At 42.0% G+C, this 18,740-nt stretch overlaps 1 protein-coding gene across 2 annotated transcripts; it reads left to right on the top strand.

Moving 5' to 3' along the window:
- Positions 1-162: 162 nt before the first annotated feature.
- On the top strand, positions 163-18,491 carry ZBTB11 (zinc finger and BTB domain containing 11). Of its 2 annotated transcripts, none has more exons than XM_048965664.1 (11): positions 163-684; positions 2,719-2,954; positions 3,599-3,830; positions 4,930-5,753; positions 10,606-10,785; positions 11,265-11,501; positions 12,287-12,431; positions 13,133-13,250; positions 13,545-13,703; positions 14,172-14,347; positions 15,289-18,423. In XM_048965664.1, exons 1-11 carry the CDS (start codon positions 375-377, stop codon positions 15,813-15,815), a joined length of 3,144 nt encoding a protein of 1,047 aa, XP_048821621.1. In that variant the 5' UTR covers positions 163-374; the 3' UTR covers positions 15,816-18,423. The 2 variants fall into 2 exon arrangements, with proteins under 2 accessions (XP_048821621.1, XP_048821627.1); XM_048965670.1 differs by lacking the exon at positions 163-684 and adding an exon at positions 1,401-2,514 and having other exon boundaries at positions 15,289-18,491.
- Positions 18,492-18,740: the final 249 nt, after the last annotated feature.

Below are 18,740 nucleotides of genomic sequence, written 5' to 3'. Positions count from 1 at the left end.
CGCCGTGCCCGGCTCTAAGATGGCGGCCGCACTCTTTCTATCCCTTCCCTGCGCACGCTCACCCGGCCCCGCCGCGGCGCGCGGGCCGCTGACGTCGCTTCCTCTTGTGCAGCAGCCATTTTGTCTTTCCGTTGCTGCTGCTGCCCGAGCTTCTCCCTCCCTCCCACCGCCGCTGGCCGCGAAACTCCAGTTCCCCCTCAGGCCCGGCTCCCGCCGCCTGTCCGTCCCCCCCCACCCCGCTACGCCTGGGGGCAGCCGGCGCCCACCGCGCCACACGCGGATCCCCGCAGCCCTCGGCACCCCTCTCCCGGGGTCCACCGCACGCGGCCGGCCCCGGGAGCGGGAGCCCGGCCCCGCAGCCCCCTCATCTCGCCATGTCCAGCGAGGAGAGCTACCTGGCCATCCTCCGCTACCTCACCAACGAGCGGGAGCCCTACGCGCCGGGCACGGAAGGCAACGCCAAGCGGAAGATCCGCAAAGCGGCCGCCTGCTACGTGGTCCGCGGCGGGACCCTCTACTACCAGCGGCGGCAGCGGGACCAGCAGCGCTTCGCCGAGCTCGAGGTGGTGCTGCAGGCCGAGCGCCGCGCCCGCCTCATCCGCGCCGCCCACCTGGCTCCCGACGGCGCGCACCGCACCCGCCTGCAGACCTGGCAGGGGCTGTCGCAGAAGTACTGGTGGCGAGGTGAGCGCGGGGGGCACCCGCGGGGACGGCGCTGCCGCGCGTAGCCGTGCTCGTCGCCGTGGGGACGCTGAGAGGCAGTGCCTGCGTGCTCCGCCGCCTCGCGGCTGGCGCTTTGGGAGCGGAAGACTTTGCCCTTCAGAGGGGGATGTGTCGTGAGAGGGCTCCAGCTTGGTGCTTCTCAAGGCTCCGTTGGCCTTAGGTCGGTCTTTAGGATGTCGGCCTCGCTGTCATAGATGCGCCAGCAGCATCGCTGTTGAGTGTGGTTGTTGTACTCACCGTTACATTTGCCTGTTTCCTTCCAATGAGAAGCTGCACGCACAGAGCTAACCCCCAGCTGGGAGCGGAGTGATGTCACAGCAGTTAGAAACAGTGCTGCACTAACATCAATAATTCTCAGTCATAGCTTTCTTGCAGCTGAGCCAGCAGCTTGGGATCTGTGTTCCCTATGGAGCTGGTGTTCTACTTTCAATCTGAGGTATCCATTAAACAAACCTCTAGCTTCTCGGTTGCCCAGGGCCTGCTTTCTGTTCTTCCCGCTTCTCTCGTTTTGCTTTTTTTCAGCTGTCAGTAAGCAAATCATAGAATGGCTTAGCTCGGAAGACACAGATCATTGAGCTGTGGGCAGGGCTACTACTTACGAGATCAGGGCCCAGTGCCCCATCCATCTGGGCTTTGAATGGTTCCAGAGATGGGGAATCTACAGTTTTGTTGGGCAACCTGTACCAGTGCCTCACTACACTTTGAGTAGATAATTTTTCCCTAACATCTGCCCTTGCAACTTTAGTTTTCTCTGTCTTGATTTGTAGGCTTCATACTCTAGCTGCAGCCCATCCTTCCAGTCCAGATCTTTTTGAGTTGAAGGTCTTTAATGTGAAAAAGGATTTGGAGTCTCCAAGTTGATAGACGCATTCTGAATGATGGTCTCCTTGCCTTTGTGTAGGTTCTCGTTGTCTGCCCAACATCAAACTGTTGTGGCATCTGCTGCTATCCTTGGCACCCATCCATCCATGCATTCTTAACGGACCTCTGTTTACCTTCTGTTTGTTAGAGTAGGACATTCTGTAGCTTTATTATGATCCTCTCTTGGTGTTAGGGCACAGCAGCTTTCACTCATTTGTTATTCCTAGGTTGATGCTGACCTACTGGGGCTGTAGCTGGGAGCCAATGGGCTGGAATGTGGCCCGGGGTTGAGAACAGAATTAGAAGTGGGATCTGCAGATAGGAGACCTCATGTCCTGCCCAGGTTTTAGCTGGAATCAAGGAAACATAAACCATGTCTGAAATGTGTTTTCATGTCTTGTGTTGCTTGAGGTCTGCATTTTGCCAGTCCTTAACAGGAATGCATATCTAACATGGCATATTCCACAACAGTATGAGCAGCATGAGGCTAATGCAGTGTCAGCCAAGGTTCTGGGGTGTGATAGATTTTGAAGCATAAAGGAATGGGTTCTATGGGCTCTTATGCTGTCCTTGTGGAGAAAATGAATTTGGGTTCAAAACTGTACTCTAGAATGCCTTCATGTCTCAAAGGTGACACTGAGGTTAGGAACTGTTGAGTATCCAAAATTACTTGGTTACATCTCATAAAGTACTGGAGGGAAGAGCTTCTTTAAACTTCTAGATTCTAAGCAGCTGACTTAAATGTGTGTTAATTATACATACCGATGTCATTGCCTGTAATTCAGTTGGTCCCAGTTTTGCAAGAGCCTTTACATAAGCTTTTAAATTCTTGTCCTCTTTAGTGAAGACAAAGGGAGATCTAATTTGCGTGGAACTAATTGCAGGATTCATTTACAGCTTTTGTTGTCTTGGGATTCTTATAATGAATATGTAAATAGAAATATTTTTCCTAGCTTAAAAATAATAGAGTAATGTTATAGACAGAACTGGTATAAAGAGAAAGGATAGAGAACTGACTTAATTTTTCTTAAAAAATCATTCCATATATTTTTGCTAATCACATTTTTATTTATGTTTTTAAGGTGAATTACATGAAGATTAGAAACCTAATTAACTTCTGTTAATTTTCCTTAGGTATTCTTAAGCAGGTTAAAGATTACATTAAAGAATGCAGCAAGTGCCAAGAAAAGCTAGATCGTTCTAGATCTCTGTCAGATCCTTCAGAAATGCTGGAAGAGCTCGGACTGGATGTAAAATCTCATGAAGACAGTAATGAAACAGATGATGAAATGAGTAATGCGGCATCAATCCCAGCTGCGTCCCCAAAGCCTGTGAAGAAGAAGCCAATAGCAAAACATGAGCTTGTATTTGTAAGTACCGTTGTTTACATCTGAATGTATTTAAGATGTTAATGCATTTCTAGTTGTATATCTATTTTCTGTTGCTGTTATAATCTGGTCATGATAAGATGACATATGATTTGGCAAAAATATTCAGTGTGTGGAAGCAGGTGACTGGTATATGTGACGTGAAACTAGTGATAGTAGGTGGCCTTTGGAAAATAAAATGACTTTAATTTTTGTATATACATGTGAGACTTGAGGGAAAATGAACTGCAGAAGTATAAGTGAAGCATTCCATATAAGATTCTCATGATATTTGTATCTGTTACTTAATAAACTATGTTATATTTATATATAAAATTTTAGATGTTGGTAAGCAGGGGTTCACAGGTGTAAAGGCTACTGAATCTAGAAGCACTTTCATGTTGCAGCTTTGAAAAATGCAGTAAAGGAATTGATTGGATACGTCTTCCTATGTTTCCTGTTTGTTTTAACTGTTTTGAAGGAGGGTGAGATTTGGTATGCCTAAAGAAAGAGAATGACAGTAAGATTATACAGTCTTGAACTACTTTTATGGTTGCAGCAAATAATTGTCTTTGTGTTTCAGTATGAATTCTTAAAGAATGTAATGTCTAAATGTAATGAAGTTCTCATAATGTTGTTTGTGGCAGGTTGACAGTAAGGGCCTCGTGAAGCAGTCATCTTCCAAACATTGTCTGTCAGTCTTAAACCAGCTGAATCAGCAGAGGCTTTCCAATCAGTTCTGTGATGTGACTCTGCTGATTGAAGGAGAGGAGTACAAAGCTCACAAATCTGTCTTGGCAGCCAACAGCGAGTACTTCCGAGAGCTCTTCATTGAGAAGGGAGCTGTCACTAGTCATGAAGCTGTAGTGGATCTGTCAGGTGAATTGTTGTGGGTTTCAAAGATAGAAATTGTAATGTATGAAGTAAGGCATACAGTATTTGCTTTAATCTCTTCTGAGTGTTCGAGACAACCAAATACTTTATCTTGCCTTTTTTTTTTTTCTTCTCTTAATCTCCAAGTATTCTGTATGCATTTAATGCTTCAGCGATCGCTTTGGTTTTGCATATCTGATCTCCCATATTGAATTGACAATGGAATTCCATCTCTTAATTTCTTAGAATCTTTGGTTTCTTGTTTTTAGCTTGTTTACATGCATTTTCTTACATTAGTCCCAGACTAAATGTTAGAAGACATGAAGAAGGGATGTTCACTGGCTTCTCAACAAATTGAGAAGCAAATACTAAATTGTCTCGTGTCTGGAAAAAATCGCTACCCATATTTTTGCTTCTTTCTCAAATCTTTGTTTCTTTGAAGATGGGAGATGGTCCAAAAATAAATGTTCAAAAAATAGCTTTGTAGTGATGAAGAATATTGTACAGAACTTGCATGTGTTCCATTCTTTTCCTGGTGGTTTCTCAACCATCTCTGTCTTTGCATGAACAATAGACATGAATGAACATATATGATGGTCCAGAAGGTTCCCCAAATATTAGATGTATGATTTATTGAACTGTGGGAAATTATACCAAATGCTTCTTTGCAAGCTTTTGTTTATCTTTTTTTTCTTTTTTTTTTTTTTTATCTTTTTTTGGCCACTTTTTAGCCTTATTTTTCTGCAGCTTCAGTTGTTACTTAACTCTTAATTACTTTCTGAATGTAGCATCCAGAAATCCTTAAATTAGGATTAATTTGCTTCAAAGGTATTCAAACAATCATCTTAAGAATTTTATTGTGAAACAACTTCTGTTCTGCTTATTGAAAAAGTTGTCTGTCCATGAACAAAATATATAAGGAGGATGTTTTTGTTTAAGCGATGGTGATTTGGGTTTGAGTAGAGGGGCTTCGTGTGGGTATGTTTCACTCTAAATTTCAGACTTAACCATATCAAAGATGAACTGATGTATCTATCATGGGGTATTTTGGTGTAACTGGGGGATCATCAGTGTTTGCTCTAATCTTCTGTTTTGTTCTTGGTAGGGTTTTGCAAGTCAAGTTTCCTCCCACTACTGGAATTTGCTTATACTTCAGAATTAACTTTTGACTTCTGTAGTATGGCAGAACTGGCCATGCTTGCCCGGCATCTCCTCATGTCAGAGGTTCTTGAAATCTGTGAGAATGTTCACAAACAGATGGAGGAGAAACAAATTACAGTGTACCAAAAGGGAGATATTCAAACAGTAGAATCAACACAGAATTTAACAGAGCAAACTGCAGTTGAGATGGCTCCTGTGGACAGTGTTGAGCAGCCACTGCCAGTAGAGCTGGCGGCCAGTGAAGTAACAGCAACTGTGAATGGAGCTCCTTCTTCTGTTGAGCCAGAGGAAAAAGCAAAATCCCAGCCTGGCGTCCCACCCCCAGGGCCTGTGGAGGCCTGTCCTGATGATCTTTCAAAGCCTGTGGAGCAATCTGAAGCAATTGAAAATGGTGTCAAAATGCAGCTGGTAGAGAGTGTTTCAAGTAGCCCTATGTCTGCCAGGCAGCCTGAGCCATCAGTTCTGGAAGCCATGGATACGGAAAGTCCATTGGAAAAGGAGACAGATGAAAATGAGAATTGTAAAGTAAACGCAGAGGCTGTTTCTGAAGACTCCTCAGAAATGCTCAAGGAAAAGCATGGCAGGCAAAGTAGAGAACAGAGCCTTTCAGCCTCGCCACCGGAAAGCTTGGCTTCCAGCCAGGATGACACTTACAAGAGTAAGCTTCGGCAGCGGTCTGTTAGTGAAGGTGGATACATCAGGTTGCATAAAGGAATCGAGAAGAAACTGCAGAACAGAAAGACAAATCCTAAATCTGCAATACAGCAGGTATTCTTCTGTTTCGGCCTGTTTGTGGTCGTTTGTTTCCAAATTAATTTGAAAAGACTGTTTCTCGTTTCCAAGCACTGTCTGGCAAATGTTTTAAGTGGTTTTTTTTATTGAGAAATTAACATTACTGCAAACTGAAGTAACTTAATATGTGGCCGTTGTTGGGGGGGAGTATCAAAACTGTTTCCAGATTGGAGATTTTTTGAATGCTTGCTATTCTTAGCCTACCTTGAGTATCACCTTCATAGCTTCCTGTGGTTGGGCAGAAGGTGTATCTACTTCCTCAAACTCTTAATGACCTGCAGATTTATTTCTTAGGTGGCACATGTATATGTCAGTGATAGACAAATATGTAGATATATAGATCCATTACTGAAGTCAGGCCTACATCTGTTAAGACTCACATCCTAAGTAGACAGTCGTAAATCACAATGATCCAGCGCTGCTACCTTTAGATTGGGACTGGTTAATGTAATGAAAAAAGGAGTAGTGATATTAATAAACAAGCACTCAGACACAGTAAATGCTTAGTAGCTGAATATATGTATTTTTTTTCTTTTAATGAAACAAGGGTCTTATTCTGTCCCGATCAGGAGCCTTTACTGTTTTTGGTGTACATGGTTATGTGACATTGATCTCAGTGAGTATTAGGGGTTTTTTGTTGAGAGAGTAGCCTAGAATCATGTAATGGTTTGGATTGGAAAGGACCTTTAGAATCATCTAGTTCCACCCTTCTACTGTAGACAGGGACACCTCCCACTAAACCAGGTTGCTTAAAGCCCCACCCAGCACGGCCTTAAATACTTCCAGGGGAAGGGGGCATCCACAACCTCACCGTGCAACTTGTTTTGGTGTTTCACCACCCTCACAGCAAAGAATTTCTTCCTGGTACCTAGTCTACCCTCTCCCAGTTTAAACCCATTTTCCCTCATCCTGTTGCTACCTGCCCTTATTAAAAGTCCCTTCCCAGCTTTCCTGTAGGCCCCCCTCATGTACTGGAAGGGTACTGTAAGTCCCCCCCAGAGCCTTCACTAGCTTGAAGAGCCTCAGTTCTCCTAGCCTGTCTTGCAGGGGAGGTGCTCCTGTCCTCTGATCATTTCCATGGCCCTACTTTGGACATACACTAACAGCTCAATGTCCTTCTTGTGCTGGGTGTCCCAGAACTGGATACAGAACTCCAGGTGGGGTCTCACAAGAACAGAGTAGAGGGGCAGTATCACCTCCTTCAAACTCCTCTTGATGCAGCCCAGGATACAGTTGGCTTTCTGGGCTGCAAGCACACATTGCTGGCTCGTGTTGAGTCGCTCATCAACTGACATCCCCAAATCCTTCTCAGGGCTGCTTTCAAGCCATTCCTCACCCAGTCTGTGTCTTTGGTTGTGATTGCCCTGACCCAGGTGCAGGACCTTCCACTTGGCCTTATTGAACTTTGCAAAGTTGGCATGGGCCCACTTCTCAAGCCTGTCCAGGTTGCTCAGGATGGCATTCCTTCCCTCTGGTGTGTCAACTGCACCACTCAGCTTGGTGTTGTCTGCAAACTTGCTGAGGGTGCACTTGATCCCACTGTGCACATTGCCTACTAAGATGTTAAGTCACAGTGGTTCCAGTACTGATCCCTGAGGTACACCACTTGTCACTGGTCTCCAATTGGACACTGAGCCATTGACTGCAACTTTGGAGTATATCCATCCAGCCAATTCTTTATCCAGCAAATGATCCATCCATCAAATCCATTTTTCTCCAGTTTGGTTATGAGGATGTCATGTATGTCAGTGCCAAATGCTTTGCACAAGTCCAGGTAGATGATGTCGGTTGCCCTTCCTTTATCCACTGATGCTGTAAGTCCATCATAAAAGGCCACCAAGTTAGTCAGGCATGTCTTACCCTTGGTGAAGCCATGCTGGTTACCACCAATCACTTTGTCTTTATTTTCCATGTGCCTTAGTAGGGCCTTCAGTAGGATGTGCTCCATGATCTTGCCAGGCATGGAGGTGAGATGACTGGCCTAAAATTCCCTGAATCTTTTTTTTTTCCCTTCTTGAAAATGGGGGTTATGTTTCCCCTTTTTCAGTCAGTGGGAACTTCACCAGACTGCCATGATCTTTCAAATATGATGGATAGCAGCTTAGCAACTTCATCTGTTGGTTTCCTTAGAACCAATGGAAGGATCTCAGTAGGTCCTGTGAATTTCACAGAATCACAGAATTGTAGGGGTTGGAAGGGACCTCCAGAGATCATCGAGTCCAACTCCCCTGCCAAAGCACCTTCAGGTTCTTTAGATGGTCTCAAATCTGATGTTCACTTACACAAGCAGATCTTCCTTCTCCCAGTCCTTCCCTCTGCTTTCTGCAGCTTGGGTCGTATGGCTAGAGCCCTCGCTGGTGAAGACTGAGGCAAAAAAGTCTTTAAACACCTCAGTTTTCTCCATATCACCCATGATCAGGTCTCTAGTTTCCTTCTGGAGAGGGCCTGCATCTTCCCTGGGCTTCTTTTATCACTGATATATGTGATATGTAGAATTTCTCTTGTTCCTCTTTCTGCCCATGGCTAGATTTAATTCTATCTGGGCATTAGCTTTTCTAACCTGATCCCTGGACAAATTCTTTGTAGTCCTCCCAGGTAATTCATTCCTGCTTCCACTCCCTATAGGCTTTCTTTTTGTGCTTAATGAAGTCCAGGAGCTTTTTGTTGATGTGTGGAGGCCTTTTGGCATTCTTGCTTGCCTTCTTTTTTCTCAGGATGCACTGCTTCTGGGCTTGGAGGAGTTGGTCCTTAAATACTGGCCAGCTTTCTTGTGCCCCTCTTCCCTCCAGGGCTTTATCCCATGTCACCCTGCCAATCAGTTCCCTGAAGAGTTCAAAGTTTGCTCTCCTGAAGTCCAGAGTAGCAAGCTTGCTGCACATCATCTTTGTTGCTCTAAGGATCTTGAACTCTACCATTTCGTGGTCACTGCAGCCTAGGGCTGCCCTTGAGCTTAATGTTACTCACCAGCCCTTCCACATTGGTGAGGACAAGGTCCAGCATAGCACCTTTTCTTGTGGGTTCTTGTAGTATCACTTGGAAGAGGAAGTTATCAACACATTCCAGGAACCTCTTTGATGTCTGGTGCCCTGCTGTGTTGTCTCTCCAACAGATACTGGGGTGGTTGAGGTCTCCCATGAGGACCATGTTTTGTGAATGTGAAGCTACTCCTATCTGTTTACAGGGGGCCTCATCCACTTTGGTCTTCCTCATTGAGTGGCCTGTAGCAGACCTCCACTACAATGTCTCTTCCCCCTGCCTTCCCTTTAACCCTAACCCTTAAGCTCTGTCAGCTCTTTGTCTGTCCCTAGGTGGAGTTCCATGGACTCCAGCTGGTTGTTGATGTGATAACACCCCTCCCCTTCTCCCCTGCCTGTCTTTCATGAAGAGTTTATACCGAGCAATTCCTCCCAGTCATGGGAGACATCCCACCATATCTCAGTGATGCCAATGACATCATAGCCCTGTAGGCACACACGTGTCTGCAGCTCCCTGCTTGTTCCCCATGCTTTGTGTATTAGTGTACAGGCTTTTGAGTTGGGCTCCTATTGAGGCTGATGTACCAATTGCAGTGCTATTCCCTTAGCATATGTGGAATGGCAGCAGTGGGTAGTAGTCTGTGGGATGTACAAGGTCTGGCAGCCTCTCTGTCACACCCCTGATGAGTAAGCTTTGCTTTATTCATTCCACTTCACTGCATGTTACATCTTTCCAGTGTTCTGTGAAGTCCTTCCATGGTAGATCTACCAGTCCCAGGCTCAGATATGTAATTTGTTATTGTTATCCTAGCAGATGGTACCATTAGCCTCTGTTAACAGGTTAAGAAGTTAAAGCCAAGGTACTGAAACTAGGACAGTCAAAATATACCAAGTGCTATATTTGTGACTTTGGGGTTTTTTCTGTTTTTGGAGGGGCGTTATCTTGAAGGTAATTTCAGGAGAAGCTTTGCTTAACTTACTTGACAGATTTTAAGTTCCTGCCCTTGACAGAGGAATGTTTTAAATAATTGTTCAAATTTATTTAATTTGAGTCGAAAATGGGTTTCTGCTTTCATAATCGATTTCATAGTTTTGCATTTTTGTTTTGTGCTCAACTCCCCACATGGTGCTGGATGTTTTATGAGGATTAGCAAAGAACCATTCCTTCCTGAGGTCCCAATTTTGATACTGGAAGAATAACATGGCAGAGAAATTACAGCAAACAATACTTGTAATAATTGCAGTTGGCATGGAGATGTCAGGGATAAAGCATGAATTTTCGAAGCTCTTACTGATCATCTACCAGTACTGCCTAGCAAGAAAGTTAGAACACCCTTAACTGGAAGTAACTTTGCTTAAATATTGTAAATTTATTTACAGGTTGTGACTAACTCTTCTCATTAGCTGGTAAGAATGATTGAAGCCAGTTTTTTTTTTTTTCTGTAATTTGATGACTTCTGAAATAAATCCTGAAAGGGGATGTTGGATTTAAAGAAATAGTTGGAAACGTTTGGTAGAAGTTATGATGGGAGGTATTCATGGTTCCTCTCTGTGTGTCCCTTAGTTTGCACTTAACCAAGCTAGGTTACTTAGTTACTCAGGGCTGAAGGATTAGTTGTCTCTGGAGTCAATTAGTTATAATCAGATCACAGTAGGGAAAAATGGTCCTGTTTTAAAACCACAATAGCTGTAAACAGAAAACTACTGGAAAGTGATGCCCTATAAGCGTAAACTAAGCAAGACTGGTTGATGTTACAGTGACAAAAAAAAATAAGCTTTAGTGCTGACTTTCAGAGGAAGTATGAATTGTACTGTAATAAAGTTCATTCACAGGTTATGCTTTCCTGATGTAGGTTGCCATGAAGCTGGTTCAGAGAGGGAAAAAAATGAAACAGCCCAAAAGAGAGACCACAGAAAATAATGAAGTAGAAGCTCAGCACAAATGCACTGAGTGTGGAATGGTGTTCCAGCGACGCTATGCACTCATCATGCACACACTGAAGCATGAAAGGTCTAAAGACTACAAGTGCCCAGTAAGTTCTTTGTCCGTAACCTTGCTATTAAAAGTCATTCAGTAATAACATTCATAATTATTTTTCTTGTCTCTTTTAGTATGTGCTTTTATTTTCCTCATAGATGTTAGAGACAGATGGAGCCTTGATCTGAATAGGTAGAATTCAGTGCAGCCACATGGACATGCTCCCATGTCACATGATGCTCTCAGGCACACTGTTGTTCATAGTGCTGGGGTGGGTTTTCCTCCTTGCCACAGCAGTACATCTGCAACTATATTTAGAGTAGCTTGCAAGTTGGAGCATTATTGGGAAGCTATCAGCACTTCTTTACTTAGCTATGAAATTCAACATTTAATTAACCAGAGATAAAATGTCTGTAGGAGTCAAGCTGTAGACCTACCTGATCAGATTACTACTCTTAAAATCCTCTCTCTAGCTTTTTTGAAATTAATTTTAAATGTTAAAGCAAAGTAAAGTTGTAATGTTTTCTTTTTCAGTTGTGTAAAAAAGAATTCCAGTATGGTGCCTCCCTGCGAGCCCATCTCGTCCGACACACGCGCAAGACTGAGGTGAATGCTGCAGCTGATGGAGTAGAAGAGACAGGCGTGTCCTCAGTGAAAGGGAGAACTAAGCGCGAGTTCATATGTGATATATGTGGGAGAACTCTGCCTAAGCTCTATTCTCTCAGGATACATATGCTCAAACATACTGGTGTAAAACCACACGCTTGCAAGGTAAAGAGAAAAATATTTTACTATTGACTCTCTGTTCTAAAAAATTGATTAATCGTAGAATGGCCTGTGTTGAAAAGGACCACAATGATCATCTGGTTTCAACCCCCCTGCTGTGTGCAGGGTCGCCAACCAGCAGCCCAGGCTGCCCAGAGCCACATCCAGCCTGTCCTTGAATGCCTCCAGGGATGGGGCATCCACAGCCTCCTTGGGCAACCTGTTCAGTGCGTCACCACCTCTGTGTGGAAAACTTCCTCCTAATATCTAACCTAAACCTCCCCTGTCTCACTTTAAGACCATTCTGCCTTGTCCTTTTGATACTTGCCATTGTAAACAGTTGTTCCACCTCCTGCTTATACGTGCTCCCTTCAAGTACTGGAAGATCACGGTGAGGTCTCCCCAGAGCCTTCCCTTTTCCAAGCTAAACAATCCCAGTTCCCTCAACCTTTCCTCATAGGAGAGGTGCTCCAGCCTTCTGATCATTACAGAACAGAGAAAATACTGTAACATTCCTGATGATATTTCTTGTAGTCCAAAACTGAGAAGTAGAATTGAACTAGATATGGGATCTTGAAAATTAATGTTCTCAGTCTAGAATATGTATTCGCTTGAGCGTTCCTGTTTTTAACAGACTTGTTTTGCTACGTGTGAGATACTGCAAGCTTGGTCATCCTAGTTCCTAAGAAATCCAGGAGTTTTTTCTGTTTGAAGATAACAGCTTTTCAAAGCTGTTTTAAGTGTTTTAAGTATTGAGTTTTATTTGTTTTTGGATCTGGATTTCTTTTCAGGTCTGTGGAAAGACCTTTACATATAAGCATGGATTAAAAATGCACTTAGCTCTTCACGAAGTACAGAAACAGTTTAAGTGTGATTTGTGTGAGAAGTCCTTTGTCACAAAAAGAAGCCTTCAAGAACATGTGAGCATTCATACTGGTAAGTGAGAAGGAAGAGGAGCCTTTTACTTTGGATGGCTTTTGTATGCTGGTGAACGCTAACATTGCTCTTCATTGTGAAAGGTACTGTTGGAAATAATTAGTTCTTCCCTTTGGTCAGCCTGTTGACTTAGAGGTAAGCAGTCATTTTGCATTCCCTCTCTGGGCATATTTCACTATAGCTGAAGGTTAATATGCAAATACTATATATGAGAACAAGGAGTCACGTTTAGTCTGTTGCTATGTTGTTGTTGTTTATGCCTATATTATATTGGTTCAACAGAGACAGACAAGGGATGGAATATTTCAGAGCACTTTGTACGCTTTTGGTCTGTACTTTCAGAGGACAACTTGCTAAGTTAAATTTCTTCAGAATCCGTGTATGTTTTACAAGATTTTCTGTACTAATTAAACATTCATAAAGAAAGAAGATACTATCTGCTGCTCTTCTAAATTTTTTCAGTAAAAGACAGATATTTTTAGTCAGTATGAGAAATATGCTTCAGTTCTTATTCCTACTTTTAAATACCTTACATCTTATGCCATGAAAGTGGAAAACAATGTGTTATTTGTATGGTCTGCAACCTGTAGGTGTTCTCATCCCTTCAGATGAATTCCAGGAGAAGAAAATAATGCTTTCACAAAGCATTCCAGAGAGATGGAGGCTTGTCTTTGTAACATGCCTGGTTTTGTTTTTGTCAGGAGAATCCAAGTATCTTTGCACCATCTGTGGAAAATCTTTCCATAGGGCATCAGGACTCAGTAAACACATAAAGAAACACCAACCAAAGCCTGAAGTTCGTGGATATCAGTGTACTCAGTAAGTTGTTCCGTGGTGGTGTTTTTTATTAAGATTAAAAGCAGTTCCTGTTTGAAACACAGCTGTTTGTTTGCCTGCAATAAGACTTGTAAAGTGCTAAATAATAATAATTTAAAAAGAAAAATTGAAAAAAAGGCTTTTGTTAATACATATTTTGGAGAGAGAAAACGTTTTTTAACTAGTCTCGTGCAATCATGTTGTAATGTTGTTGTATACACCATACAGTACGTTGAGCAAATGTTGTACCAGTATTGATGACCCTACATTGTATTGCTAAGACCTTTACCTCTGCAGGTGTGAAAAGAGTTTCTATGAAGCTAGAGATCTCCGTCAGCATATGAATAAACATTTAGATGTGAAGCCATTTCAGTGCCAGTTCTGTGGAAAATGTTACAGTTGGAAGAAAGATTGGTATTCTCATGTAAAGTCTCACTCTGTCACAGACCCTTATAGGTAAGAGGAAATGTACTTAACTGAAATATACGAGATTATACAGTTCCACAGCCCTAAATTAGTCAGAAGGAACTGTCTAGTCTGTGGTAAAAGTGCTAATTGTTTGTCCTTGACTGGAGCCTTGAGTTTTTGGGAATGGATGGATGATTTCAAATCAGCTGGTCAAACTGGTAATTTGCTGGCACAACCCTGGGGCTAATACATAAGAAGTCATAAGAGGATAAATGTGTTTAGTTTAGAAATGCTTTGTATGTGATCTTGCTGCTCTGGAGTGGGAAGTGGAAGCTTTGTGGCTGTGAATAGGAGAAAATATGGCTTTCACATTTTTAATTATGGAATTACCTGTCATAGGAAGCAGCATTCCCATTAAACTTTACCTACATTAATTAAAGTTCAGTTTTTGTTCAAGCAACTTAAGAGAAGCATAGGATAATGGCTCTGACAGATCTCCTATTTAACACGTTCTAGGTGTAATGTGTGTGGTAAAGAATTTTATGAGAAGGCTTTGTACAGAAGACATGTGAAGAAAGCCACGCATGGGAAAAAAGGAAGAGCAAAACAAAACCTGGAACGAGTTTGTGAGCATTGTGGAAGAAAATTCACACAGCTCCGGGAGTATAGGAGACACATGAACAATCATCAAGGTATGTAGAAAGCAGGCAGTCAGCACATTCCCCAGCCCCTAAAAATGTTGCAAAGAGATTATCGTGGGTTTTCACTGAATCTGTCTGTCCTGTGATGCAGGAGACACAGAAATTCTTATAGATTGGCCAGTTAGTTTTAGGCTTGTCCTAATTAGTTAACTTGCTTGCAGTGATTCCCAGAAGTGGCTGTTGGGATCTTTCTAAAACTACGGTAGCATGGGGACAGTACTAATTTGTCTTTCTGAAGCTTTAATGGAAAAGGAATCCTTTATTTCTTTTAGAAATGATAAAAAGCAGTGTATCTGGCAAAGGTTTGTATGTAGTAGTTTGGAATGGCACGCAGTTAACAAAACATTTCTAAGTCGAGAGAACTGTTGGCTTGAATTTAGAAAAGGAACCACTGGAAATTGGTCACCTTCCTGATTTATTACAAGGTTATAAAAACTTCACATCCCATGCAGTATTTCAATGTATGCAGAGTGAGGGAGGAAGAAAAAAGCTGTAGATGGCCTTAGAAGCTAACTAGAATAAGTGCTGATTTGATGAGAGGTGTGTTTAAAAAGATGTACAGAAACGGGGTGTAACTGGGAATATAAGTGACAGTATTAAGAGAAATATCATTTCCAAAGAGCATCACAAAAACAGTCACATTTGCTTTAAATTAAGCAGCCACATGTAATAGGGAAACTGTGTGAAAAGGAATGTTATAAGGGAATTTCTGGGAAGTAACACTAGTTTGTGAAGAGCACCTGTGGAAAGGAAAATCTTAATGTCTGGTCCTTGCATTATACTGCATTACCGAAGGGGTAAGCGAGATCCTGTTCTTGTACAGAAAAAGTAAGCTTAAAAGAAAGCTTCTAAGATTTCTGTTGTCCCCCTGTCATTTCTCATTGTTTTACAAAGGCTGAGATGGCTTTGCTTTGCTTTGCTTTTGAGAACAGGTGTGAAGCCCTTTGAATGTCTCACTTGCGGAGTCGCCTGGGCTGATGCACGCTCCCTGAAGCGCCACGTGAGGACGCACACTGGAGAACGACCGTATGTCTGCCCGGTTTGCAACGAAGCTTACATAGATGCCCGGACGCTGAGAAAGCATATGACCAAGTTTCACAGGGACTACGTGCCCTGTAAAATAATGCTGGAAAAAGATACTCTTCAGTTTCATAACCAGGGAACGCAGGTGGAGCACGCCATCAGCATTTTAGCAGCAGACATGCAGGAACAAGAAACTGAGATTAGTGTTGGTGGTGAGGAGATCGAAACTGTGGTGGTGACTGGAGACACGCTTGAAGCAATCGAAGCAGTTGCAACTACTGAGCAATGCTCATCAGTCTCTACTCTTTCTGACCAAAGCATCATGCAGGTGGTAAATTATGTACTTGCACAGCAGCAAGGACAGAAAATGGCTGAAGTTACTCAGGCCATGGAAACTGTAGAAGTAGAAGTAGCCCATGTTACGGAGACAGAGTGAGTAGAGCCTGTAAGAGAGAGCGAGGGGGCCAAAGTCTTACCATGTGGGGCAGCCAGGCTTTAGCTGGGTATCCAAGACTTACGGTGACACCTGTTCTCAAACAGTTAATCCCCTGTACTGAATTTCTTGGCTATGAAATATTGCACTGTGTGCTACAGAGAAAAAGTTTAAATGCTTCAGTTTAGGCCAATACTTTGAAGGCAGAAATGTCTGTACTGGTCTGTTTTGTTTTTTTTTTTTTTAAAAAAAAAAAAAAGGTTGGACTAATATTATTTCCTGGGTAAGTATCGTGCTGTAAATTTAAACACATGTACAAAGAAGCTGCACTAAAACCTAGAAACATACAGTAATTGATAACTTTTGTTTAATGTGCATTTCATCAAGTTTGTCAGCAAATTGCCAGAGTTGGGTTCCATCTCTTGCCCGAAACAAGGCAATGATGAAATGCTTCAGCTGTGCTTTGTGTCTGACTTAAAGAGGCTTTTGTCTTTTGGCAGTTGTGACATCTGCAATCAGTGAATCCCAGTTTTGCAGGAGTTATTTATATTCCAAGTCAGTGGGCAGCAGGTCCAAGGTTCCAAAAAAACTAATGGGCACGACTGCTCTGATGTCTGAGGGTGTGGTACTCTGAGATGAGGAAAACAAATTCACTGGAAGACAGCCCATTTCAGAGATATTACTCCACGGTAAACTGCCTTTCATCTTTTAAGTGAGGAGCTTACACCTCATCCTCTATTATGTTTAGGTGAATAATGTTGAGATGTGTAAAGGAACTGTTATTCTGTGTATCCAAAGTGGGTAACTTAGTGACAGATATATTTCTGCATTAAATTTGATACAGAAAGTTGTAAGTGAAAGGGATGTAACGGCACATTTCTTTGAGAATGGGCATATTTTTGTACTGAAGGAGTCCTGCTACTTATGATCTGATTTGTTATCTTGCTGATGGGAGGAGCTCTGACAATTCCCAAATGGGGGACACAGCAGTATCAGGGTAGAGAATTACGAGTATCTCAGTATCATGTAATAAATTGGTCTTAATGTCTTCTGGAGACTGGTAATTTTATTGCTGCTGCTGTAACAAATGCTAGGGCAAGCTAAATACCTAGTGTTATACTATGTGGATTGAAAAATTCTTACTAGGTTTTCGTACTAGAAAGCTTGACTCACAGCAATGCTTGGCCCCTAGTTGAAATGTCTGTGATTTAGTACTATGTACTGTATGCATCTCAAGGTGTGGGTTCTTTCATTTTTTAAGTTCTTTCTAAACAACAAATGTGTCTGGTTGGAGATGATGGGATGTATTTGAACAGTCAGAACTGTGTTCTTTAAATTAGTCCCTCTAGCATTGTCAAATGCTTTCCAATTTTGGCAGCAGCAGCAGCGTACCCATGGAAGCCTGGAACACTGTCGAGTACAATTGGTAAATGAAGTTAGATGTGTGTATCTCTGTATCCATGAAAAAGATCCACTGAGGAGCACTGCAGAATCCATGATAAAGTAACCACTTCATTTGAATGAGTATTTTTACCTCATCACATTTAACTATGAGCATCTGCTTACGAAGCTACAGCACACTGTTCTTTTTCTATTTTACAAGCATGCAGATAAGCAGTGTTGACCTTTTTTTTCTTAAGTTGGTCTAAGTTCCTGCCTTGGATTTGCGTTAATCTGTGGATGACCATTTCAGAGGTGAAGGTCATCCTGCAGAGAAGTAATGTCATCATTTATATATCCTGCAGCCTTTAGAAGTATGGGGTTTGTTTTTTCTTTTTTTTTTCTGGCTGCCCAATTGAGTAAAACTAAGAGGAATACTTTGGGGAAAAAGTACTGCTAGCTATAATGCTTCAATTTTTGTATGGTAAAGGAATCTTGAGATAGCCATCCTGCTATAAATTATAAAGACATAGGTAAATTAACAGTTCTTACTGCCATTATGATGAGAAAAGAATAGACTGCTAGGTAATCTGTAAAACTTACTCCAGTGTTTGTATCTGACAAATAATTATGTATTAAGTGATGAAATGTCAAGGAAATACAGCTGTAAATAACGCTAGAACATTATTTGTATATTTAGTGTGTTACCTTACAAAGAATATTATTGGCACCTCAGTTTAATCGTTTAATCTTTTAATCTTTGGTGCATTAATTTATTTGCCCAGCATATGGTAAAAACAGAAATTTCGGAGCCTGCTTTAACTGATGTGATGGCCTGCCATTAAAAATAAAAAATAAAAATAAAAAACCACCTGAAAAGTTGTTTCATAAGGGAAACTCAGCCAGGAATATCAAAGCTGAACATTGGGACATCCCTTTCCTGACGTACTGTGCCTTGCCTTTTCAGAATGGCATGAAGTTAGCAGGGGCTGTCGATGCCTGTTTTGCTGTTCCTGTGTTTGTACAGTTGCCTTATGTTTTTCTTTAGATTTCTTAAGCTCTTAATTTAAGATTCTCCCACAGCCTATTTGAAGACTGCTAATAATGCAGTTGATATTATTTAAGTTGATTTTTTTTTAAAAAAATAAAGCTCCTAAGATGTATCCATTTATATTCCTAGTAATAAATTCTTGTACATAATTTGATCTGTAAACTATACTGTTTTTATTTAGTGTTTGATGTATAAAGTTACGGTTTCTGTCATTAAATAAATCCAGTATTGTCAGAAATTATTCTCTTAAGCAACTTTTTTTTCTTTGGAAAAGGTTTGACTTACTTATTCCTTCTCTGTATTCTGCCATCTACATTGGTTCCTTCAAAAGTAATGCTTCCACAAACGCAGAAAGCAGGTAACACTTTGATGGAGCACATTCTCAGCTACCAAACATTTTTCAGCACAGTCACCACCACTAGCTATGCATTTTTACCAGCAGTGAACAAGAGCCACACTCATGAAAATCTGCACCAGCAGCAGTGCCCCACTGTGTT

The sequence above is a fragment of the Lagopus muta genome, chromosome 1, assembly GCF_023343835.1.
Source record: "Lagopus muta isolate bLagMut1 chromosome 1, bLagMut1 primary, whole genome shotgun sequence".
Classification (NCBI taxonomy): Eukaryota; Metazoa; Chordata; class Aves; order Galliformes; family Phasianidae; genus Lagopus; species Lagopus muta.
The sequence above is the reverse complement of the archived record's forward strand: the minus strand, read 5'-3'. Positions and strand labels throughout refer to the sequence as shown.